Consider the following 17,607-nt stretch of genomic DNA (forward strand, 5'->3'; position numbering starts at 1 on the left):
GCTTCACAGTGGTGGAGGAGGTCATGTCCCTGCTGCCTCCGAACCCCCACCAGCAGCTGCTCCTGGCCAACAGCAACAGCAGCATGCCAACGTGCATCAGCTGTGCTGTCGTGGGGAATGGAGGAATACTGAATAACTCTGGGATGGGCCAGGAGATTGACTCCCATGACTACGTCTTCCGGTAAGGCAGTCTTCCTTCTTAGAAGATACACAGCTAGCTTATTCCAGCTAGCAGATAATTATGGCTGGATAACTTCACCTCTTCTAGTATTACACTGGTTCCCAAGTGCCAAAATGACTGATGGCAGGAGGAGATGAAAAACCAAAAAAGGGAATTGCAAAGTTCCTAAGCACACAGAAAGAGCCTGTGTTCTCAGATGAGCCATGAAGAGCCATCTCCAAAGCAGGGGCTCTCCTGCAGATCAAGAGCTGTAATTCAAAATGGGCTTAATCCTCCTTTTCTCCAGACTAATGCTGTCTTTTCCTGTTATAAACATGGATGCGGGGGTTTTCAGTGATCACCTGCTGACTGTCCTCCTCTGTTTAATTTCCTTGGACAGGGTAAGCGGGGCTGTAATCAAAGGTTATGAAAAAGATGTGGGAACAAAAACCGACTTTTATGGATTCACAGCCTACTCCCTAGTGTCCTCTCTCCAGATCTTGGGACACAGAGGGTTCAGAAGCATCCCACGGGGCAAAGTAAGTCAGGTCTATGCTGTATGCATGCACAGCTTTGATGGGATGTGTTAGTCTGTGGCCTTTGGTTCTAATCTTGCAGGCATGAGGAGAAACGGGGCTGAGCTAACACTTTACCCTTTCTGAGGAAACCTGGATTGGCTTGGCTCGGAGTATTTGCGGTGGCAAGCTGCAACCTTTTGGCTTGTAGAAGTAGCTGCACATCAGATACTACCTCCATTTTGCTTCTGTGGGATAGTTAAAAGCTGCAGACTGAAGATGTGTGTCTGAGAAACTCAGTGAGCCTAGATGCCTGCTTGCTTTGTAAAGAACGTGTCTCTCTGGTGCTGTTCATTAATGCTCACTTGTTTTCTTAGCATGTCAGATACATTCACTTCCTGGAAGGAGCTAGAGACTATGAGTGGCTGAAGGCTCTTCTGTTGAACAAGGACATCAGAAAAGGATTCTTGAATGCCTATGGGTAAAACAAAGTGGCCCCACCTCTACACCCTTCAGAGCAGCGCTCTGTTGTGCCCTTTTCCTTTCTGCTGTGCTCAGCCCTGCTGAGGTGCAGGCCAGGGCAAAGCCAGATTAAAGCCTCCATCCCCTGACAGATTTGTCTGGAGAAATATCTTATTTCCTCCACAGCTTTGAGCACTGCTGCAACCAATACACTTCCTTCCCAGTGATGCATGGCCAGAGCTTGGAGAGAAAGCTCTGTGGTCCTCTGGGACGTACACATGCCATTGTCTGGACTGGTGTCTGTACATGGTGGCCTATTCATGGGTGAAGGCCTAGTCTCACCAATTCTTGTCTCTACACACACATGCTTTTGATATTCCTCTCTCGTGTTGCTGCCTCTCCTTCCTGATCTCTTCATCTGCAATGCACACAGGTTATGGAGGCTTTGTCATAACCTGGGAAATACTGCAGAATAACTTAACAGTGTTTGTGGTTCTTCTCTTATCACCAAGATCATCAGGGCTGATGCTTTCTAGCTGTGATGAAATACAGGAGCTTGTCCTGAGTCTTCCCATTCCTGTCCTTAGGCAGAGGCCCCGGGAGAGATTTGAGGAAGATTTCACAATGGACAAATACCTAGTGGTTCACCCTGATTTCCTCAGATACACAAAAAACAGGTGAGCTGGGGGTTATGTGCTTTAATGGGGTTAATTTTTCTGGCCAGCACCATCTCTGTCTCTGAGCTCTCTCCTTCCAGCTCACTCCCTTGAAACTGCAGTTCAGCCACACCAGCAGACTGGGGTAAGATTTGTCAGTGTGTAGTCTTGGGCAGTTTGGCTTTCTGCATCCAGAAGAGGTCTTGGGCAAATGGAAATTTTAGATGTGGGAGGAGTGTTGCTAAAGTGCCACAATAGTTCTCTAGTTCAGGACCAGCCTTTCATGTTCCCCTTTCCTTGGAGGAGGGCTCTGTAACAGCCCTTCTCTCCCGAGATCCCTCCTTGACTCAAACATGCTAATAGGCGCTTCTTCAGCATCGTGTTTGCCTGGCCTGGCTGCTGCTCCCTGCCTCCCTAATCCTTTTCACAAGCCTGCTGGACACTCTCACAGTAAGATCTACCAATCGTGGGCCACACATGACCAAGAGATATAGGAAGAGCAGCTCCTGTTCTGTGCTTTGGCTGTGGCTGCGTTTACCCTTCGGTCTCTTGGGCTGAGTTATGCCTTCTCTGAGAGAAGGCAAATGCAGTGCCAGATGGCTTGCACCTCCCGGCTCGTTCTGCCATCTCCCCTCTGACTTGGGTCCTTTCCAAGGCCAAAAGGGCTTGAATGCTATTTTTTCCTGGTGTAGACTCCTACTTTCCTAACAACTGCTGGCGTAAAACACTGCAGCTCCTAGCGGGTTTTGTGACACTCCTCTGCACCTTTCCTATGTCTCGTTTCACTCCTAAATATGGATGGGGAGCAGGATATACCAGGGAACTTCAAAGCCATTTCTGCACTGCAAGGCAAAGGACAGATTTAAGAGTGGGCTTTAACATGCTCAATCCTTTAATCCATCCCCTCTGCCTCAAGACCTACCACTTGCATAAAGCTGGGGCAGAGCTGGGCTTAGGTTGCAGTGCAGGTGAGGGAGCATTCTGGGCTGGCCTTGTGCATACTCATGGCTTCTCTGAAATGTCTCCTATGGCCACAAACTGCTGCAAGGAGGGAAGATGCCACACAGGCCATGGGAACCAGGTGTATCTGGCTTGAACTACCACATCCAGCAACTGCTGTCTGCTTTCTGCTCTCCTGCTGCAGGTTTTTAAAATCTAAAAATCTGGAAAAACCCTACTGGCGGCTGTACAGACCCACAACAGGGGCCTTCCTGCTGCTGACTGCCCTCCATCTCTGTGACCGGGTAAGGGCACAATGATTCTTGTACACAGCACTGTCTGGAAGTGGGGAAAGGATAACAGTGCAGAGCAGGGGTGGCTCCAACCTTGCCTACCATCTGCTGTGAGGGTATTTGGGTTCTTGTCAGCTGTGGAGGAGCAGATTGAAGACAAGAGATACAACCCTGAAATAGTTTACATAGAAGTTGTGAAGCTGCTGTGGCCTGAGAGCCATCCTGCCTCCCGAGGAGGCTGTGAGAGGACAGCAGGTTCTCTGGAGCAAGTGTTCATGGTCTGGTCCTTCTGGAACCCCATGCAGGGTCACCTGGAGGAGGAGTCCTGACTGGCATCCCTGTCCTGTGATCCCTCCCCGTTTGGGAACTGTCCTGTATGTCAGTTAGCTCCCTCTGTCCTTGGTACCTCTCCCCAGTGAGCCCTCGGTCTTTTCCAGGTGAGTGCCTATGGCTACATCACAGAGGGTCATGAGAAATACTCGGATCACTACTATGACAAGGACTGGAAGCGTCTGATTTTCTACATTAACCATGACTTCAACCTGGAGAAGCAGGTGTGGAAAAAGCTTCATGATGAGAATATCATGAAGCTTTACCAGAGATCCTGATTGTGTTGGAAGGGCCATTGCCTGGGAAATCTCAACACCACCTCACTGGGAATGGAAGAGGACCACCAGAGCCAAGGTTAGCTATGGACTTCCAGGCACATTTCATCCCCACAAAGACACTTCCCTCCTTCAGGTCTTCTATTCTCTCACAACGTTTCTATGAATGTGCAAATGCTACAGGGCAGGAGAAGAAGAGCAAGAAAATGCAGCATGCTAACAAAGAAGTCCCATCTGGCTGTGCTGCAAGACTGTTGCTGATGGCTGTAGGCACTGGTGTTGGGGGCGAAGAATCCAGGATGCATCTGGGTAGTATGTGGTCCAGTGTCCTGCATCTTTATCCAGGTTTTCTCTCTGTGCAAGGAGATGCTCCTCAGACTGGGGCTACTTCTGTTCTGCGTGGATCTTCTCCATCAGTGGTGCCCATCTTGGAGCTGGGTGTATTGTCTAAGCAAGCTCCCTCAGCAGCCAGTGGATGGAGATGGACATGCAGGTCCTGTCTCAGGTTAATTCCTGGAGGTGCTGCTCTCACTCTGCTCCCTGCAGATAAAAAGGATGGTCTGGACTCTTCCAAGTGACTAATTTGAGAGGGGATGAGTCTCACTTCTGCTTCCAAGTGTGGCCTCATCATGACACCTCTGAAGGAGCACCACCATCAGCTGGAGGGCAGGTAAATGCTCTCCATGGTGTGGCGGGCATTGCCTCTTGCTCTGGGGCTTCCCTGGCTGCAGGACATGTGAATGCTGTGTTGTGGTCCTGGTGTGCCAAGTCCTTGATTAGCTGAGCTTTGGCATGCTTGGCTCCCGGCTGTGCCAGGAGCGCTGTTTGCCCTCTTGCCAGGGGATGTGGGAGCTCTCCAAGTCGAGGGATGGATGCTCTCCGTCCTTGCTGCTGGCTGGAGTGCCTGTCCACCGTCGTGCTGAGAGGAGCCTGGTCGCAGCCAGCAAGCCTGCAGCATGCTGCCCTTCTGAAAGGGTTTTGCAAGCAAAATAAATGGCATTACTTTGGCCAAGCTGATTTTTCATTGCAGCCCTGTGGGTTGTGGTTATTTAGTGTGTGTCCAAAGCAGTTGCTTAAAGGCTGAGATAGTGGTTGATGAAGCCAGGAAAGAACAAGACTGTTAATGAGAATTCCTCCATCTGCAGGTGCTCTGCATCTTGTGTGGACATACCTGAGCATCCCCACTTGCTATCGCAGGACAGGGATCCGGGCTGGCCAAACACCTCCCTGAGGAAGTGGGTAAACACCTGGCGAGTTTGTTCTTGTCCCAGCAGCTGCTCTCCAAGCATATCAGGTGCTGGAGACAAATGCATGAAGGGCTGGATGTTTCCCCATGACACAACGCAAGCAAAAAGCCACTTCCAGTGTCCAGGCACGTCCAGTGCATCTCCCCGGGCTCATCAGGCTCTGGACTGGGGCCCAGCTGCACACTGACTGTTCCCAGTGGAGCTGCTCTCCCTGCGAGCAGTTTTCCTTTTGAGCAGCATTTCTGTTGAGGGCAGCAGTGTCTCCAGGGTCCCCCAGTCTCCGAGGGAGGCATTTCAGCGTGGATTGTCAGCAGGGTTTGTGAGGCCTAATTTCCTTTGTCCCTTTTTGCCTTGCGCTGCAGAGAAGCCAAGCAGTTTCTCATGTCTCACTAAGCTTGTTTGCAAAGGACACCCCACCCCCCCCTTGATAATCTAAATTAAGAACTCAACTTATCTGGGAGAGGGCACAGCCTGCGTTTGGCTGCTCTGCCCATACAAGTGCCGCCGTGTCCGTGGGAGCCGGGAGTTATCCGGATGCCCTGTGCCTCTGCTAGGAATGATGTATGTAGCCCTGCATGAATGCCAGGCCCAAGGGGGGCCACGGGCTTTGGAGCAGACCAGAAATCCTTCCTGACAGAAAAATGGCCTTCCTGTGGAGGAGAAGTCCTATGGAGGCTTGTCACCCTCCAGAGCTGCCTGAGGAGAAACTCCCACAGTATTCACCTGCTGGGTGTCTCGGCCCCTCGCGGTGGCTGTGCATGGCTGGTGTCCCATGTCCCCAGGCTCTCCCGGCTCAGCACTGGCTCAGCTGGGCTCTCGGCGGGCAGTGAGGCAGCTTTGTTCCTTGCCCGTGTGTCGGGCCGTACCAAATTGCTGTGAGTTGCTTAGTGACCAGCTCCCCACGGGTATTCTTCCTGCCTGAATAGGGCTTTTCTCTTCCCAAGAAGTTGGAAGAAGTTTCTCTTAGACCCTTCCCTTCCCCCTCCTCCTCTTTTGTTTCCCTCTCCTCTGGGAAGCAGGATGGGGCTGAGTCCCGCCAAGCAAGGGGATCATGGTGGGCAAGGAAGCTTGTGGGGATGGGCTGGCACCCCCCAGCCTGTGCTTTCCCCCAGTGCAGTTGAGGCTTCCCAGAATCAAGGGAAGAAATCTTCCCAGGAGGCTTTCCCCACCAGCAGAGCTTGTTCCCTCCAGGCTTTCCTCTCAACACAGCTGGCATAGTTTGATGCTATCAGGGATAACCTTGGCTGGAGAAGGGCCTTGCTGTTGCCTGGAGTTTCCCAGCAGGCTCAAACCCACATCTGGGGTTTGACCTGGCTGCCCTCTTCACCTCCTGGCTTTGCTCCTGTCCCTGCACCCAGACATCCCCTCCCACCGTGGGCTGGCTGTGGCGCACAAGCCCAGCTGTGCCTCACCAGAGCCACCAGACCTTGCGGCTCCAGGTCTGGAGCGGCCATGGGAAGTCGAGGGGTTTTGAGGTGGCATTTCCCAGCCGGTTTCCAGCACAAAGCAGCGTAGCAGAAGCTGTGGGGGGCAGCTACAGATGGAGCACTCTGGGTGAGAGCCAGGATTCGGGGTTTGGGCGAGTCCCTTGGCTGGGTGTGTGTCCCGGGGCGAAAGTGGCAATGCCAGGCTGTACCAGAGTAGCCCCAACCTCCTCAGTGCAGCTGAGAGCAGCCAGTGCCATGGCATAGCATCGCCCCACATGTCCCCATCCAGATCCTCGTGGCCAGCAGGATTGTCCCAGTGCCACCAGGTGGCAGCTCCTGGTCAGGGACCTGCCAACATTGTGCCGTGGCTGGCACATCCAGGTTTGGTCCAGGCGTGTCCAAGGGCCCTGCCCAGCCCTGCAGCTGCCCACACTCCAGCAGACTATTGTCCCCCGGTGTCCTTCACTTTATAACACCCACCTGCACCAAGGATTTATGGCTCGGGAGCTCCTTGGGGTACACAGGGGCATGCATAGAGGAGGTTTGGTACCTACAAGTGCCACTCCTGCAGCTACGAAGTGTTCACAAAGGTGCAGCCTCGGCTGGTGCAAGGTGGCCTGGCACTGACGGCAGCAAAAACGGAGGGACCAGCGCCAGGATCGGGTCTGATGTCCTGAGGGAGGCCTCAGACACAGCAACTCCTCCTCGTGCATGGACATGAAACCCAGGGCCAGTGACCAGCAGCATCTTTCCCCATTGCCAGCCAGGAGCTCCAGGGTCCGCTGGATTTAAACAAAGACATGTGATTTGGGGAAGAAATACCCAGCCGTGCTTTAGCGTGTCTGGAAGCTGCTGTCATGTCAGCCCTGCTTTTTTGGGAAGCTGTTGGTGAGTACCATGAGCCACTATTACAGCTGCGCCCAACTGCTCCTGGGGTTCCCCAGGAGTTAACCACATCTAAATATTCCCTGCCAGTTTGTGGAAAACAAACCCACTTGTCACCCAGGAGCTCTTGTGGTGTCACCTTCCTGGCAGAGCTTCGAATCTTTTGTTTGGTTTCCACCTCTTTCCTTTTTGCGGTGTGACTGCTTTCCTGTCTAGCAGAAGCAGGGGCATGTTCATATGCATGTAGCTCCTCAGCTGGGGGCTGGGGCTGAAGCAGGAGGAAGCGGATGGGCACTTGGAGACAAGCAGGTGGTGCAGAGCCCATCTCCCCCTCCTCGGGTCAGCCCAACCCCTCTCTGTGGAGCCTGGCTCCGTGTCCCAGGGCGTGGGGTGCCTGCCAGTGCTGGCAACCAAGACCAAACCCAACCAGGTGCCAGAGAGAGCAACTGCGTGTGGCACGCATAGCTCCAAGGCAGCCTGCTGCCATGGTGGCACATCCAAATTGTCATTCCTTGCCTTTCTTGTTCCCAGACAAGAAACAGGCACAGAGCAGCCAGAGCTGGACACTAGCGCCCGGCTTCCCAGCATGGAGCAGGTGATCCCTCTCGATGCATTGCTCTCAAGCTGTTCAGGCACTATGGGAGTGAAGCAGAGGTGTGTGTCGGCTCCAGGTCAGCACAAAAACTTCTGTGCTGGTGACTTACCAGATGCTATTTCTGTTTTCCAAGCAGAAAGAAGTTTGGGGCAGGCCCTCAAGGCGCAGGGGTGGGGGGTTCACCCTCCTCACCTCTGCTGTTGGACCTTCTCACTTTGTTGGGGATGTGGCAGCAGGGAAATCCAGTCAGACCAGAAAAACTATTGATAATAGGGGAGGGAGAACAAGATAAAGGATCAGCCCATGGCTTTCTTGTGCAAAAAGTACCAGGTGACTTCCAAGCACCTGCCCTGCAGCGAGCCCTCCTCTCCAGGTGCCAGGGCAGGGCCCTGCAGGCAAACAGCTCCTGGGCATGCAGCAGCCCCTGCTCCTCATGCCAAGGAGCTGGGGCACTCTGGGCTCCTCTGCCAGGCTGAGCAGCAAGACTCTTGGGTGCTGCAGGGCTTTCTCAGCTCAGCCTGACCCAGCCCTTGGGGTGGTAAATCCTGGAAAGACACTTGCTAAGTCCTGAGGACATCCCAAGGCTCCCTCCACTCCACCCACAGCAGCCACGCAGCGTCAGGACAGTGCAGGCAGACAAGGGGTGGGCGCCCACCTGCACTCAGAGGCGACGTCCCCTCTCCCCAGCTCGGTGCTTTGGGGACAGAGCCTGGCCTGACCTCTGGGCCATGTGGCTCTGAGGCTCCCATGTTTCAGCAGACCTCAGGGACTCTTTATGCTGCTAAGAACAGGGCAGGATCAGTCCACATCTGCTCTGCCTAGTCCCGAGCCCACAAGAAAGGGGAAGGCAGCGGTTTGCGTTGTCACCCTCATTTCCCAAAGGTGTTTCCCAGCTCTGCACCCCTCCAGGGCACATTCCAGAGCCTCACAGGTTGCGTCATGCCCGGTGGAGAGGAGATGGCCTTCGGACTGTGTGTTTGGCTTATCTCAGCCCCGGTCAGATGGTCCAGGGCTGACCAACAGCTCTGCCATGCACAGCCAACTCTGCGATAAGAGACGGGCTGGGCCCCGGCAGCTCTGAGGGGAGTGAGCCAAGGTAAGCGACGTACTGCCACCACATCTGAGGTCCCAACCTGCCACCTCAGCCCATGGCTCGCTCCATCGCGCCACACCGGCACAAAGATGGGGCCCATCAGCTCAGTTTCGATGCAGAGCTGCGTCCTTGAGCCCCTTTCCCTACCCGCAGCAGGGGGTTGTACACAAGGCAGGAGGGCAGAGCCCGTCGCTCAGAGCTGTGGTTGCTGCGGGGTGATGCTGAGCACGGCCCTGGGCGTCTCCTGTCCCGCAGCGGAGCTGCCCCTGCGCTGCCACCACGGGGGTGCCGGGGTCCCCACATCCGAGCAGCCTCCGTGCGCTCACTTCCCTCTCATCTCCTGGTTGCAGTGACACCTAAACATCCAAGCACAGACTGTCAGGCAGCGTTAGTGTGGGCGGGGGCTCTGCCTGACCCCCTCTCTGCAGGGAACCTGGAGAGAGGAGGCTTGGCCGAGGGGCTCCCGCTGCTCTCCCCGCCCCGTCGGGAAGGGGCTGTGCGTCAGCCTCCCCAGACATCTGCTGACGAATTTTTCATGATGCGATGGCCTTGCCTCCCCAGGCAGCCATATGGCCCCACGTTCTCCAGCGGGGCTGACACAGCAACGTGTTCCTAAGGCCAGACTTTGCATTTCAGGGAAATTTCCTATGAGCAGATTTTTGGCACTTTTTTCAATGCACCTCTGACCTGTGCTGAGCAAATTGGGATCTATAAATCCACCAGGAGATTTTTGGAGATCTTGTTCTCCCAGATGGACAATTCATCACAGCAAAGACCACAAGACTTCCCTCCACCGACCCATGGCCAACAGCTAGCTGGTGCAAAATGTGCTTATTTTCATCTCGCTTTCTCTAGCCAGGTGGAAGGCTTGGGTTTTGTTTCCAAGAAGTAATCACTGGAATAAAAAGCCCAGGCTAAAAATGATAACTTGCTGGCTTTCATTGTAATTTCTTTTGTGTTCTTTTCCTAATCTTTATTTGGCAACTATCATCCTAAAAGGTTTTCACACTTATGTAACTTCTAAATAAGCACCACTTAATTTTGGGGCATGGGCCAAAATGCATTGTAGCACAAAACAAGTAGAGCAGATGAAGAGCTGTGCATCTCATTTTCACCCCTTTGAAAAAAATCCCAACAGTAGAAAACCATATATCATGGAAACAGAGAGATGAGAGCGGTGTGAAGAAACCAGCTCCTCCCTCCCTCTGGGCACCAAAGCTGCCACTCACCAGCATTTGCATAATAGGGCCATAAATGTCTCCAAACAGCAAATTCCTGACTTTCCCCAGGCCGCTTGCTCCAGACTGATGTCCACCTCCAGGGCCAAGCCTGGCTGTGTCCCTTGTGACTTACTGGAACAGTTGGTAATAATTAGCTGTGATTAACAAAGGGCCAGTCAAGAGCACATGAGCTGAGGCGCTGGGTTGCAGGGGGAAAATCCACGGGCTCAGAGTGAACAAGGACAATCCCTGAGTGACAGAGGGTGGGGACAGACTCCAGGCTGGGGGACCTCTGAGCAGGACCTCAGACTCTCGTCCCTCCTCTGCTGGCCCTGAGTCTTCTACACAACGCAGGTAGTCCCAGGGGCTGGGAACTGGCTTTACTGGTGGAGGCAAAAAGCATCAAATTCTCCCATCAGTGTCACCCCCATTTCTCTGACCTGCCCATTTGCTACCAGGATACTTGTTAACTCCCCCTTCCTGCCCTTCCTTTTGTAGTTTTAGCTCCAGCTGAGCTTTAAACCCGATTTCACCTCTGTGTGTCCAAGCAGTGATGGTCTGCCCTGTTCTTCCCACTTCTTGCCTGCTCTCGCCCTCCCCAAGACGCCCCGTGCCCAGCCAAGCCTGCCCGCTGCAGCTCCCCAGCCCCCGTGCAACAGCGGGGTTTGCTCCCTCTAAATTTTCTTTCGAACTGTCCTAGCCGCCATCCCCTTGTGTGACCCAGGTCCAATGTCCACTCTTCCAGGGGAACGAGGCCAGTGCTGCCCCCACTGCCAGCCTTGGCTCGCGGGCCTGCCCCCGTGTTTGTGCCAGGGCACGGCCACCGGCACAACCTGGGCGCTTCGTGGGGGCCGGGCGCTGCCATCCCCACACAGCCAAAATTCCCAGAGGCTGGTAACGGGGAGACCTCCAGAAATACAAGCAAACAGAGACTGGAACAAACTCCTATGGAATAATTTCTTGCGTTTATCCTTCTTTGAACGAGCGGCATCATTGGAAACAATGTCTGCACGGGGGGCCTGGGAGTGGGGGGTGGTTGGATCTGGGGGATGAGTGTTGGGGAAAATGGGGCCGTGAATACACTGGCCTGGAGGTGTGCGGGTGGGAGCGGGGATGGGGTTTGGCCCCGCGTTTCTGGGTCTGAACAATGACAGCGGGTATTTGGGGAGGGGCTGGAGGTGAGGGACACCCTGGGGTGACATGTAGGTGCTCGGGGAGCTATGGGTGCAGGTCAGAGGGTTTGGATGGAGCAGGGCTCACTGTGGTGCTGCTCCCCAAGGCTGGTGGGTTCCTAAAAATCCAACCCCTCCCAAAATCACTGCAGATCAACTGAAAACCCTTGTTTTCCTTGCTGAGTCCCTTCCCCCGCTGTAACAAACATTTTGGTATGCATATCCTTTAGTTCGCAGGGCTGTTTTCTTTTTTTAGATGAGTTTAACTAAAGTAATGTCAAAATAATCTTTCAAAAAAGAAACTGAAGCACTTCCCTTCCAAAAATTTCAAAATGCTTCATTTGGATTTCCCCAGAAACCCCCCAAACCCGTTTTTCCTTTCCCCCAGCCCAAACTATTTGTTGAACTCGGCACAAAGCCCCGAACGGTTTTGTTTGCTGCAAAACCGCGTTGTGGGGGGAGCGATCTGTTGAGCCAGAAAGCAGCCGAGGGACCCGGGGGCAGCACTCCCACCAGCGTCCCCCACACACACTTCTCCCCATTTGCACTGGGTTTGCTCCCACAGCAGCGCATTCGCCTGCGAGCAGCTCGGTGCGGGTGCGTGCTGGGGTGCTGCCATGGGGCACCCCAGGGCCAGAGCTCGGCTTTACTTTGGAGCCTGGAGTTTCTGATAAACTTAAAACAAGGAGTGGACACCTCCGGCTCCGCTCGGCGGTGGCTGCGCCGTGGGGTCGCCGGGTGTTGGCGTGGGCTGTACGTGCTGCCAGTTGTGAAGCAGCCGGTGGTGAAAGCACATGTTTTAGTCGAACAAGAAAGTTAGAGAAAGGGGGAACCTCCCTGCTTTGTGAGATGTAGGTAGGTGGGTGGCATGAAAAGGAGGCAAAAAAAGCGCATTTCCCTGCTGGTCTGAGTAAATGTTTAATCCCCAGCTCGGAGAAAAAGCAGCTCAAAAGTGCTTTTTTTCTCAGCAAGTCTGAACCAGTCAGCCTGGTGCCTCCTCCCTCCGGCTCACACCCTCCCTCCCACCGCTTCGGAGGAATATCCCAGCCTGCTCCAAGGTGCAGCTGGGCACCCAGGGCAGGACGGAGCCAGGCCAGAGCGGGGTCTGCACCCACGGGGCTGGGAGAGGAGAGGAGAGGGGCCGGGAAGTTTGCCGGGCCCCGGGCAGCAGCGGCGGGCCGGCGGTGTGCCCGGTGCAGGCAGCGCGGGCTCCCACGCTCCCGCCTGCCAGCGCTGCTCCAGCGCTTGCGGTGCCCGGGATGGGGTCCCCACACTGGAAACGGCTCTGCCTTTTGCTCCTGGCAGGTTTAACATCCTCCCTGCTCCTCTACGGTCACTACTACGCTACGGTGGAGTCGACCACTAGCCAGAGGATCATAGCCAGGTAAGGTGGGGACGGGGAGGGGGTGGGAGACAGGGATGTGCAAATCCAGCATGAGGTACTGTGCACTGGCGTGGAGAGGGGGAACTGGGGTGCCGCTGTGGGCTCCTCGGTGCAGGTTATCCCAGCTGTGCCCCCAGTTGTTGGCTGCTTTGAGAAACGTGCTCTGCCCCCCCCGGGTGTCCTGGGCACCGGGTCCTGCCCACAGCCACCAGCCGAGCTCAGGGGTGCCCAGGGTGGGACCCCGGGGCCGTGGGGGGCTGCAGGGGTCCCCGCGTGGGTTCAGCTCCTCACAGTGCAAAGAAACCATTGCTGGGTCCAGGGATGGCTGAGGCTCAGGGTGCTCAGCCCCCGGCAGGATAAACCCCCCACTTCTGCAGCCGGACAGACCCTCTGCGAGCCCCATGTGTCCCCGTTGGGCTGATTTAGGATCGGAGCTGACTGATTGTGCTGGGGAGGAGGTTTGGCCCCCGTGGAGCTGCACTGATCCCCCCACTGCAGGGATCGGCTGAAATCCCCAGGACTGCCCCCCCGGGCTTGTAAACTCCTGGGGGCTGCAGCGTTTCCCAAGCTCCAGCAATTTGCATCTCCCCCTCCGTGGTCACATCTGCCTTCCCTGCATCCTCCAATCTCCCCAAGCCCCTTCCTGACTCCCCCCGGTGCCAGGCAGGCGAGGGTGCTGGGGCACCCCATGGAGCCCTGGGGAGTGGGGCTGAGCGGGCAGGGTGTGCGGGAGCCTGCCCAGCACTTGGCCTGCAGGACCAGCCACCCTCCTCTCCTGCGAGCACCAGGTAAGGTGCCAGGAGAGTGCTATGGGTGCCCCTCACCTCCAGCTGGGTGCTCTTGGGTGCTGCCGATGCGACAGAACCCAGCTGCCTGGGTGCTGCCCGGGAATGGAGGATGCTGTGGGGACTGGAGCCGGTCCCGCACGGGGTGAGCTGAGTACAGCCAGATTTGTGCTGGATGTTGCTGGGGATGCAGCTGGCTGGGCTGCCCTGGGCTCCAGATGCTCTGTCTTCCCCAGCTGGAAGTTTGGGGCTCTCCTTGCCCCTTCCTGTCCTGCCCAGGGCAGAGATCCCCTCTCCTGCTGGGCTTGCGAAGCAGAGGCATCCCCAGTAGCCCGGGCAGTTTGTCTGTTTTCACCCTTGGCCGTGCCGGGTGGGCAGTGGTGCCGGTGGAAGGGCATGGCTGTGGAGCAGCTCCCCACAGAGCTTAATGTCCATAAGAGGGGAAACTGAGGCCCATGAGGGCAGTAGGACGTGCCCAAGGACCACGCTGGAGCTGGGAATAGAAACCAGCTGTGCCCTGGCACAGAGTCCGTGCCCATTCCCGAAGCAGGATGCGGAGGAGACCCATGGGAGGGGAGCTGGGAGTGGGTTTCCCCACCACATCAGGCCAGCCACTGCCTAACCCTGCCTGGACCTGCCCCAGCCCCGGGTCCCCCTGCTGCAGGGCCAGCCCGGGCTCCTGCCCCGCCACTGATGGGACCGAGGCTCAGCTTGTCCAGCCCCAGAGAGAAGCCCAGGGCGAGGTAACGGAGATAACCTGCGCTCCCAAGCTCTCCCAGGCTTTTCCTCTTGGCTTTAATCCATCTGCTAAAATTAGACCCAAACCAGAGTGAGTCCTATTCGCTCTGATTCCGTGTTTACAAACACACTGCCCTGTGACCGCTGCTTGTCCAGCCTGACCCACGCACCTGGAGGAATCGGCACTGCCCTGCCGACGGCTGTGGGGCTGAGCCCGGAGGTGAAGGCGGGACAGGCGGCGTTTGGCACAGCCAACACCGTTCCAGAGCGTTTCCCACTCTGCCTGCCGTCGGGGCAGAAAGGGTGGGTCAGGCTGCTCACGCCTTGGCACAGGCAGCCATGTTTCGCTGGGGAGGTTTGTGTGAGCACTGTCTCCATGTAGGTTTACTGGGGGGATGAAGGGGGTTGGGGGGAAGCTAACCCCCGATTGATGCTGGCTGCTGCCAGAACCAAACCACCCTCGGCCAGATAGCCACGGCAGTGCCGAGTTCCCCTCCAGTTCAGTGCAAAGCTGGTGACAGCGTGGAGGACCCTACAGAGATGGGTGAAATGCCACTGTCCCCGCAGAGAGCTGGCCACCCCGCAGTCAGCAGGGCTGCAGGGAGCCAAATCCCTGGAGCCCCTGGGGTTTGACTGGGCACAGCCCTGTCCCGCTCCCTGCCTGGCCATCTCCCTGAAACCCCACTGGCGAGCTGCTGGCACCACTTGTGCCTTTATTATTAGGCAGACGGACGAGCGTGGAGCTCGGCCCAGCCTCGCTGTGCCACTCTGGCTCTGCGCCGGGGAAAGATGCTTTCTGGAGCTCGGCGCTTTGTGGTGGGATGGAGCAAATACCCTCTGAGAGTGGTTTTGTGCTGCTGCTTCGGCTCCCTCAAATGGCTCTGCAGGACCCTGGGAGTGTTTGCTGAAGATAAGGCTGGAGCGTGTGCTCACAACACTCATACATAGTGTTATCTTCCGGAAACGAGGGGTGGCCACGGACCAGAGACGTCATATTTGTGAATGCCACGGTGGTGAGAGAGTGCACCCAGGCCTGGCTGGCTCCGCTGCCGTGGCTGGTGCCTGGGTAGCCATGGGCCACTCCTTCCCCAGAGCCCTATTGTGCATCGGCCGGTCCTGGGGAGGGTTGTCATCTTCTGAGTCAACCAAGCATCACGAGGTGCTTCACCACATCCTGGCAGGTGACGTCAAAGCGTTCGGCTCCCCAGCGTGCCGCTGAGCTGCCATCTGGCAGGGGGGGCCCTGACGCCCCACGCCCTCCCCAGCAGGGTTTGGGCAGCGGCCCCAGCCAGGATGGCTGCAGTGATGCTGGGGAGCTGCCTCCAGCACCCACAGCTGGGATGTGAGTGCAGGGAGGTGGTGACATGGGGATTGAGTTTATCAGGTCAGCACAAGTCCCGGAAGAAGCGATGGCTGAGTGCCACGCACCATGCCTGGCCACAGGTGGAGGTGGGAGCTGACCCGCTGTGCTGCCTGTGCCCACCTCCTTCCAGCCAGCCTGAGCACGGCTGGGTCTGAGCCCCCTGCGCTGCCCACAGCGCTCCCGCAGCACCCCTGGAATCTCAGAATGTAGCCCAGCACCCTCCCACTGATGGTGCCTGGCTCTTTGCCTTACCCTGCAGGCACTGGGATGGGAAGGGGAAGTGTCTGTACTAAGAAACAAGACTGGGAGAGTTTGGAGGGCTGAGGAGGGGCTGGGTGGGCAGAGGTGTGCAGCTGGGGCTCATGAGCCTGGTGGGGAAGGGCTGGGAGAGGCAGGTTTTGTGCAGCTCCCGGGCAGCAAGACCCTGAGCGTGGTGTGTTGGGGAACAGCGTTTGGGGTTCGGTGCTGGGCTGTGCCTCTGCAGCCACAGAAAGGGTGGGTGGCCAAGCAGGGGGCTTTGCGTGCAGCGGGGTTTGCTGTTGCAGGGAATTCAGTGCTTTGCGGGAGCTGGCTCTGGAGCAGGAGGTTTCTCCAGTCCCTGGTCTGTCGTTTGGGTGCTCGTAACCTCGATAAGCTCCTGCCGGCGAGGCACGTGGGCCGGGGATCCCCCGCGTCGGGAGGTGGAGGAAGCAGGCAGGGCTGGGGCGGCCGCTGAGGCTGAGCTCCCGGGGATCCCCCGGCTCTGCCCGCAGCCAGCTGACTCAGCACACGGAGCTCTCCTGGGAGCTGTTGCGAGGCCCTTGCACGGGTGAGCTTTGCTCTGACCCGGGTGTGATGCCTGTACCTCGCAGTGATGGGCTGAAAGAGCCGCCTCCAGCGTAACCACGAGGTCTCACAGAGCCTTTGGATGGCCTTTCCCAGCCGGTGCCTTGCTGTGCACAGACCCTGCCAGGGCAGCTCCGCTCCTGTCCGCAAGCCAAGGGAAGTTTGGTCAGGCTGGGTTTATTTAGCTGCTTGGAATGATAACACCAGAAAGGCCCTGCAGAAAGCTGCAGCTCTGTCATCTCCCTGGGATGGTACAGTCCCAGCTTGGTGGACTCTCCCTGGGATATGTCCTCCCTCCTCTCTGCCAGCTCCGGTGCTCCTGGGATGACCGTCAGGGTGGAGCTGGAAGGGGGGCAGTGCTGTGCCCCACCCCTCTCCTGGCTCTGGTGCCAGTGCTCCTGCACTGTACGCAGCAGGATGGATCTTTGCAGGCGTTCGGGGGCAGGATGTGGCCACGGGGCAGGGCCAAGCCAGGCACCTTGTCCCTGGGCTGGAGTGTGTGTGTTCTGAATGGTGGGGGCTCTGCAGGGCAGCAGCTCTTGCTGGGGAGCTGCCTTTTCATGGGACACCGAGGCACTGGCTTGATTTAAAAAGCTGCCCTGCCCTCAGCCCCATGTGCAGGGAGGGCACCTTCGCCCTCAGCATCCCCTGCCCAGAGCTGGCAGTGCTGGGACGGTGCAAGAAGTGAGCTGAGACTAAAGCCCTCTTGGCCCTGACTCCAGTCCACGCCTGGGGAGATGCTGCAGCCCCTGGTGCCAGCACCCAGGCAAGGTGCCGGGCTGTCCCCTCCATGTCGTGCCGTGTCCCCGGGGTGGCACAGAGCAGGGTTTAGGTGACAAACGGGGCTGGATCCACTCCCGGGCAGGGCTGAGGGTGCTGCTGGTGTTGACAGGGGCCATGGTGGGGACGGAAACCCAATGCCCGCTGTGCCGGGCAGTGTCGCGCCAGCGGGGGCCGGGGGGGGAGGCAGAGCTTCGCTCCCCACCTGCCTCTACCTGTCCCTGGGCTCCCAAGCAGAGATCCTGTAACAAGGGGGCCCTTGTCTCCTCCACAATACCCCGCTTCTGGCCTGAGCACCTGCTGGCTGGGCTGGAGGCGGTGCCGGGGGGGCTCTGAAGGGCCCTTCTGTGTGGGGATGAATGGGAGCCTGTTCCCCTCCGGTGGGCTCCCACCTCCTGCTTGCCAGGCTGCGACCCTGCCTGCCCCAGCCCCCAGCACACCCCCCCCCCCAGGAGGCCGGGGC

General features: G+C 57.2%; 2 protein-coding genes across 8 annotated transcripts in view; both read left to right on the forward strand.

The window, feature by feature from the left end:
- ST6GALNAC1 (ST6 N-acetylgalactosaminide alpha-2,6-sialyltransferase 1) overlaps window positions 1–5,579 on the forward strand; it is a 29,614-nt gene extending 24,035 nt beyond the window's left edge. For 5 of the 7 annotated variants that reach the window (XM_026860867.1, XM_026860862.1, XM_026860865.1 and 2 more), the window contains 6 exons: window positions 10–181; window positions 561–699; window positions 1,053–1,156; window positions 1,725–1,814; window positions 2,938–3,037; window positions 3,463–5,578. In XM_026860867.1, the coding sequence (XP_026716668.1) occupies window positions 10–181; window positions 561–699; window positions 1,053–1,156; window positions 1,725–1,814; window positions 2,938–3,037; window positions 3,463–3,633 (776 nt within the window). In that variant the 3' untranslated portion in view covers window positions 3,634–5,578. Of the gene's footprint in view, window positions 1–9; window positions 182–560; window positions 700–1,052; window positions 1,157–1,724; window positions 1,815–2,937; window positions 3,038–3,462 lie in introns of all 7 variants that reach the window. The other 2 variants (XM_026860863.1, XM_026860864.1) reach the window with 1 other exon arrangement.
- Window positions 5,580–12,254: 6,675 nt separating this feature from the next.
- Window positions 12,255–17,607, forward strand: part of ST6GALNAC2 (ST6 N-acetylgalactosaminide alpha-2,6-sialyltransferase 2) — a 7,843-nt gene continuing 2,490 nt past the window's right edge. Inside the window, exon 1 of the mRNA XM_026861272.1 lies at window positions 12,255–12,653. Within this exon, the coding sequence (XP_026717073.1) occupies window positions 12,529–12,653 (125 nt within the window). The 5' untranslated portion in view covers window positions 12,255–12,528. The remainder of the gene's footprint in view (window positions 12,654–17,607) is intronic.

This window comes from Athene cunicularia, assembly GCF_003259725.1.
Source record: "Athene cunicularia isolate RWA chromosome 18 unlocalized genomic scaffold, athCun1 chr18_part1, whole genome shotgun sequence".
NCBI classification, from domain to species: Eukaryota; Metazoa; Chordata; class Aves; order Strigiformes; family Strigidae; genus Athene; species Athene cunicularia.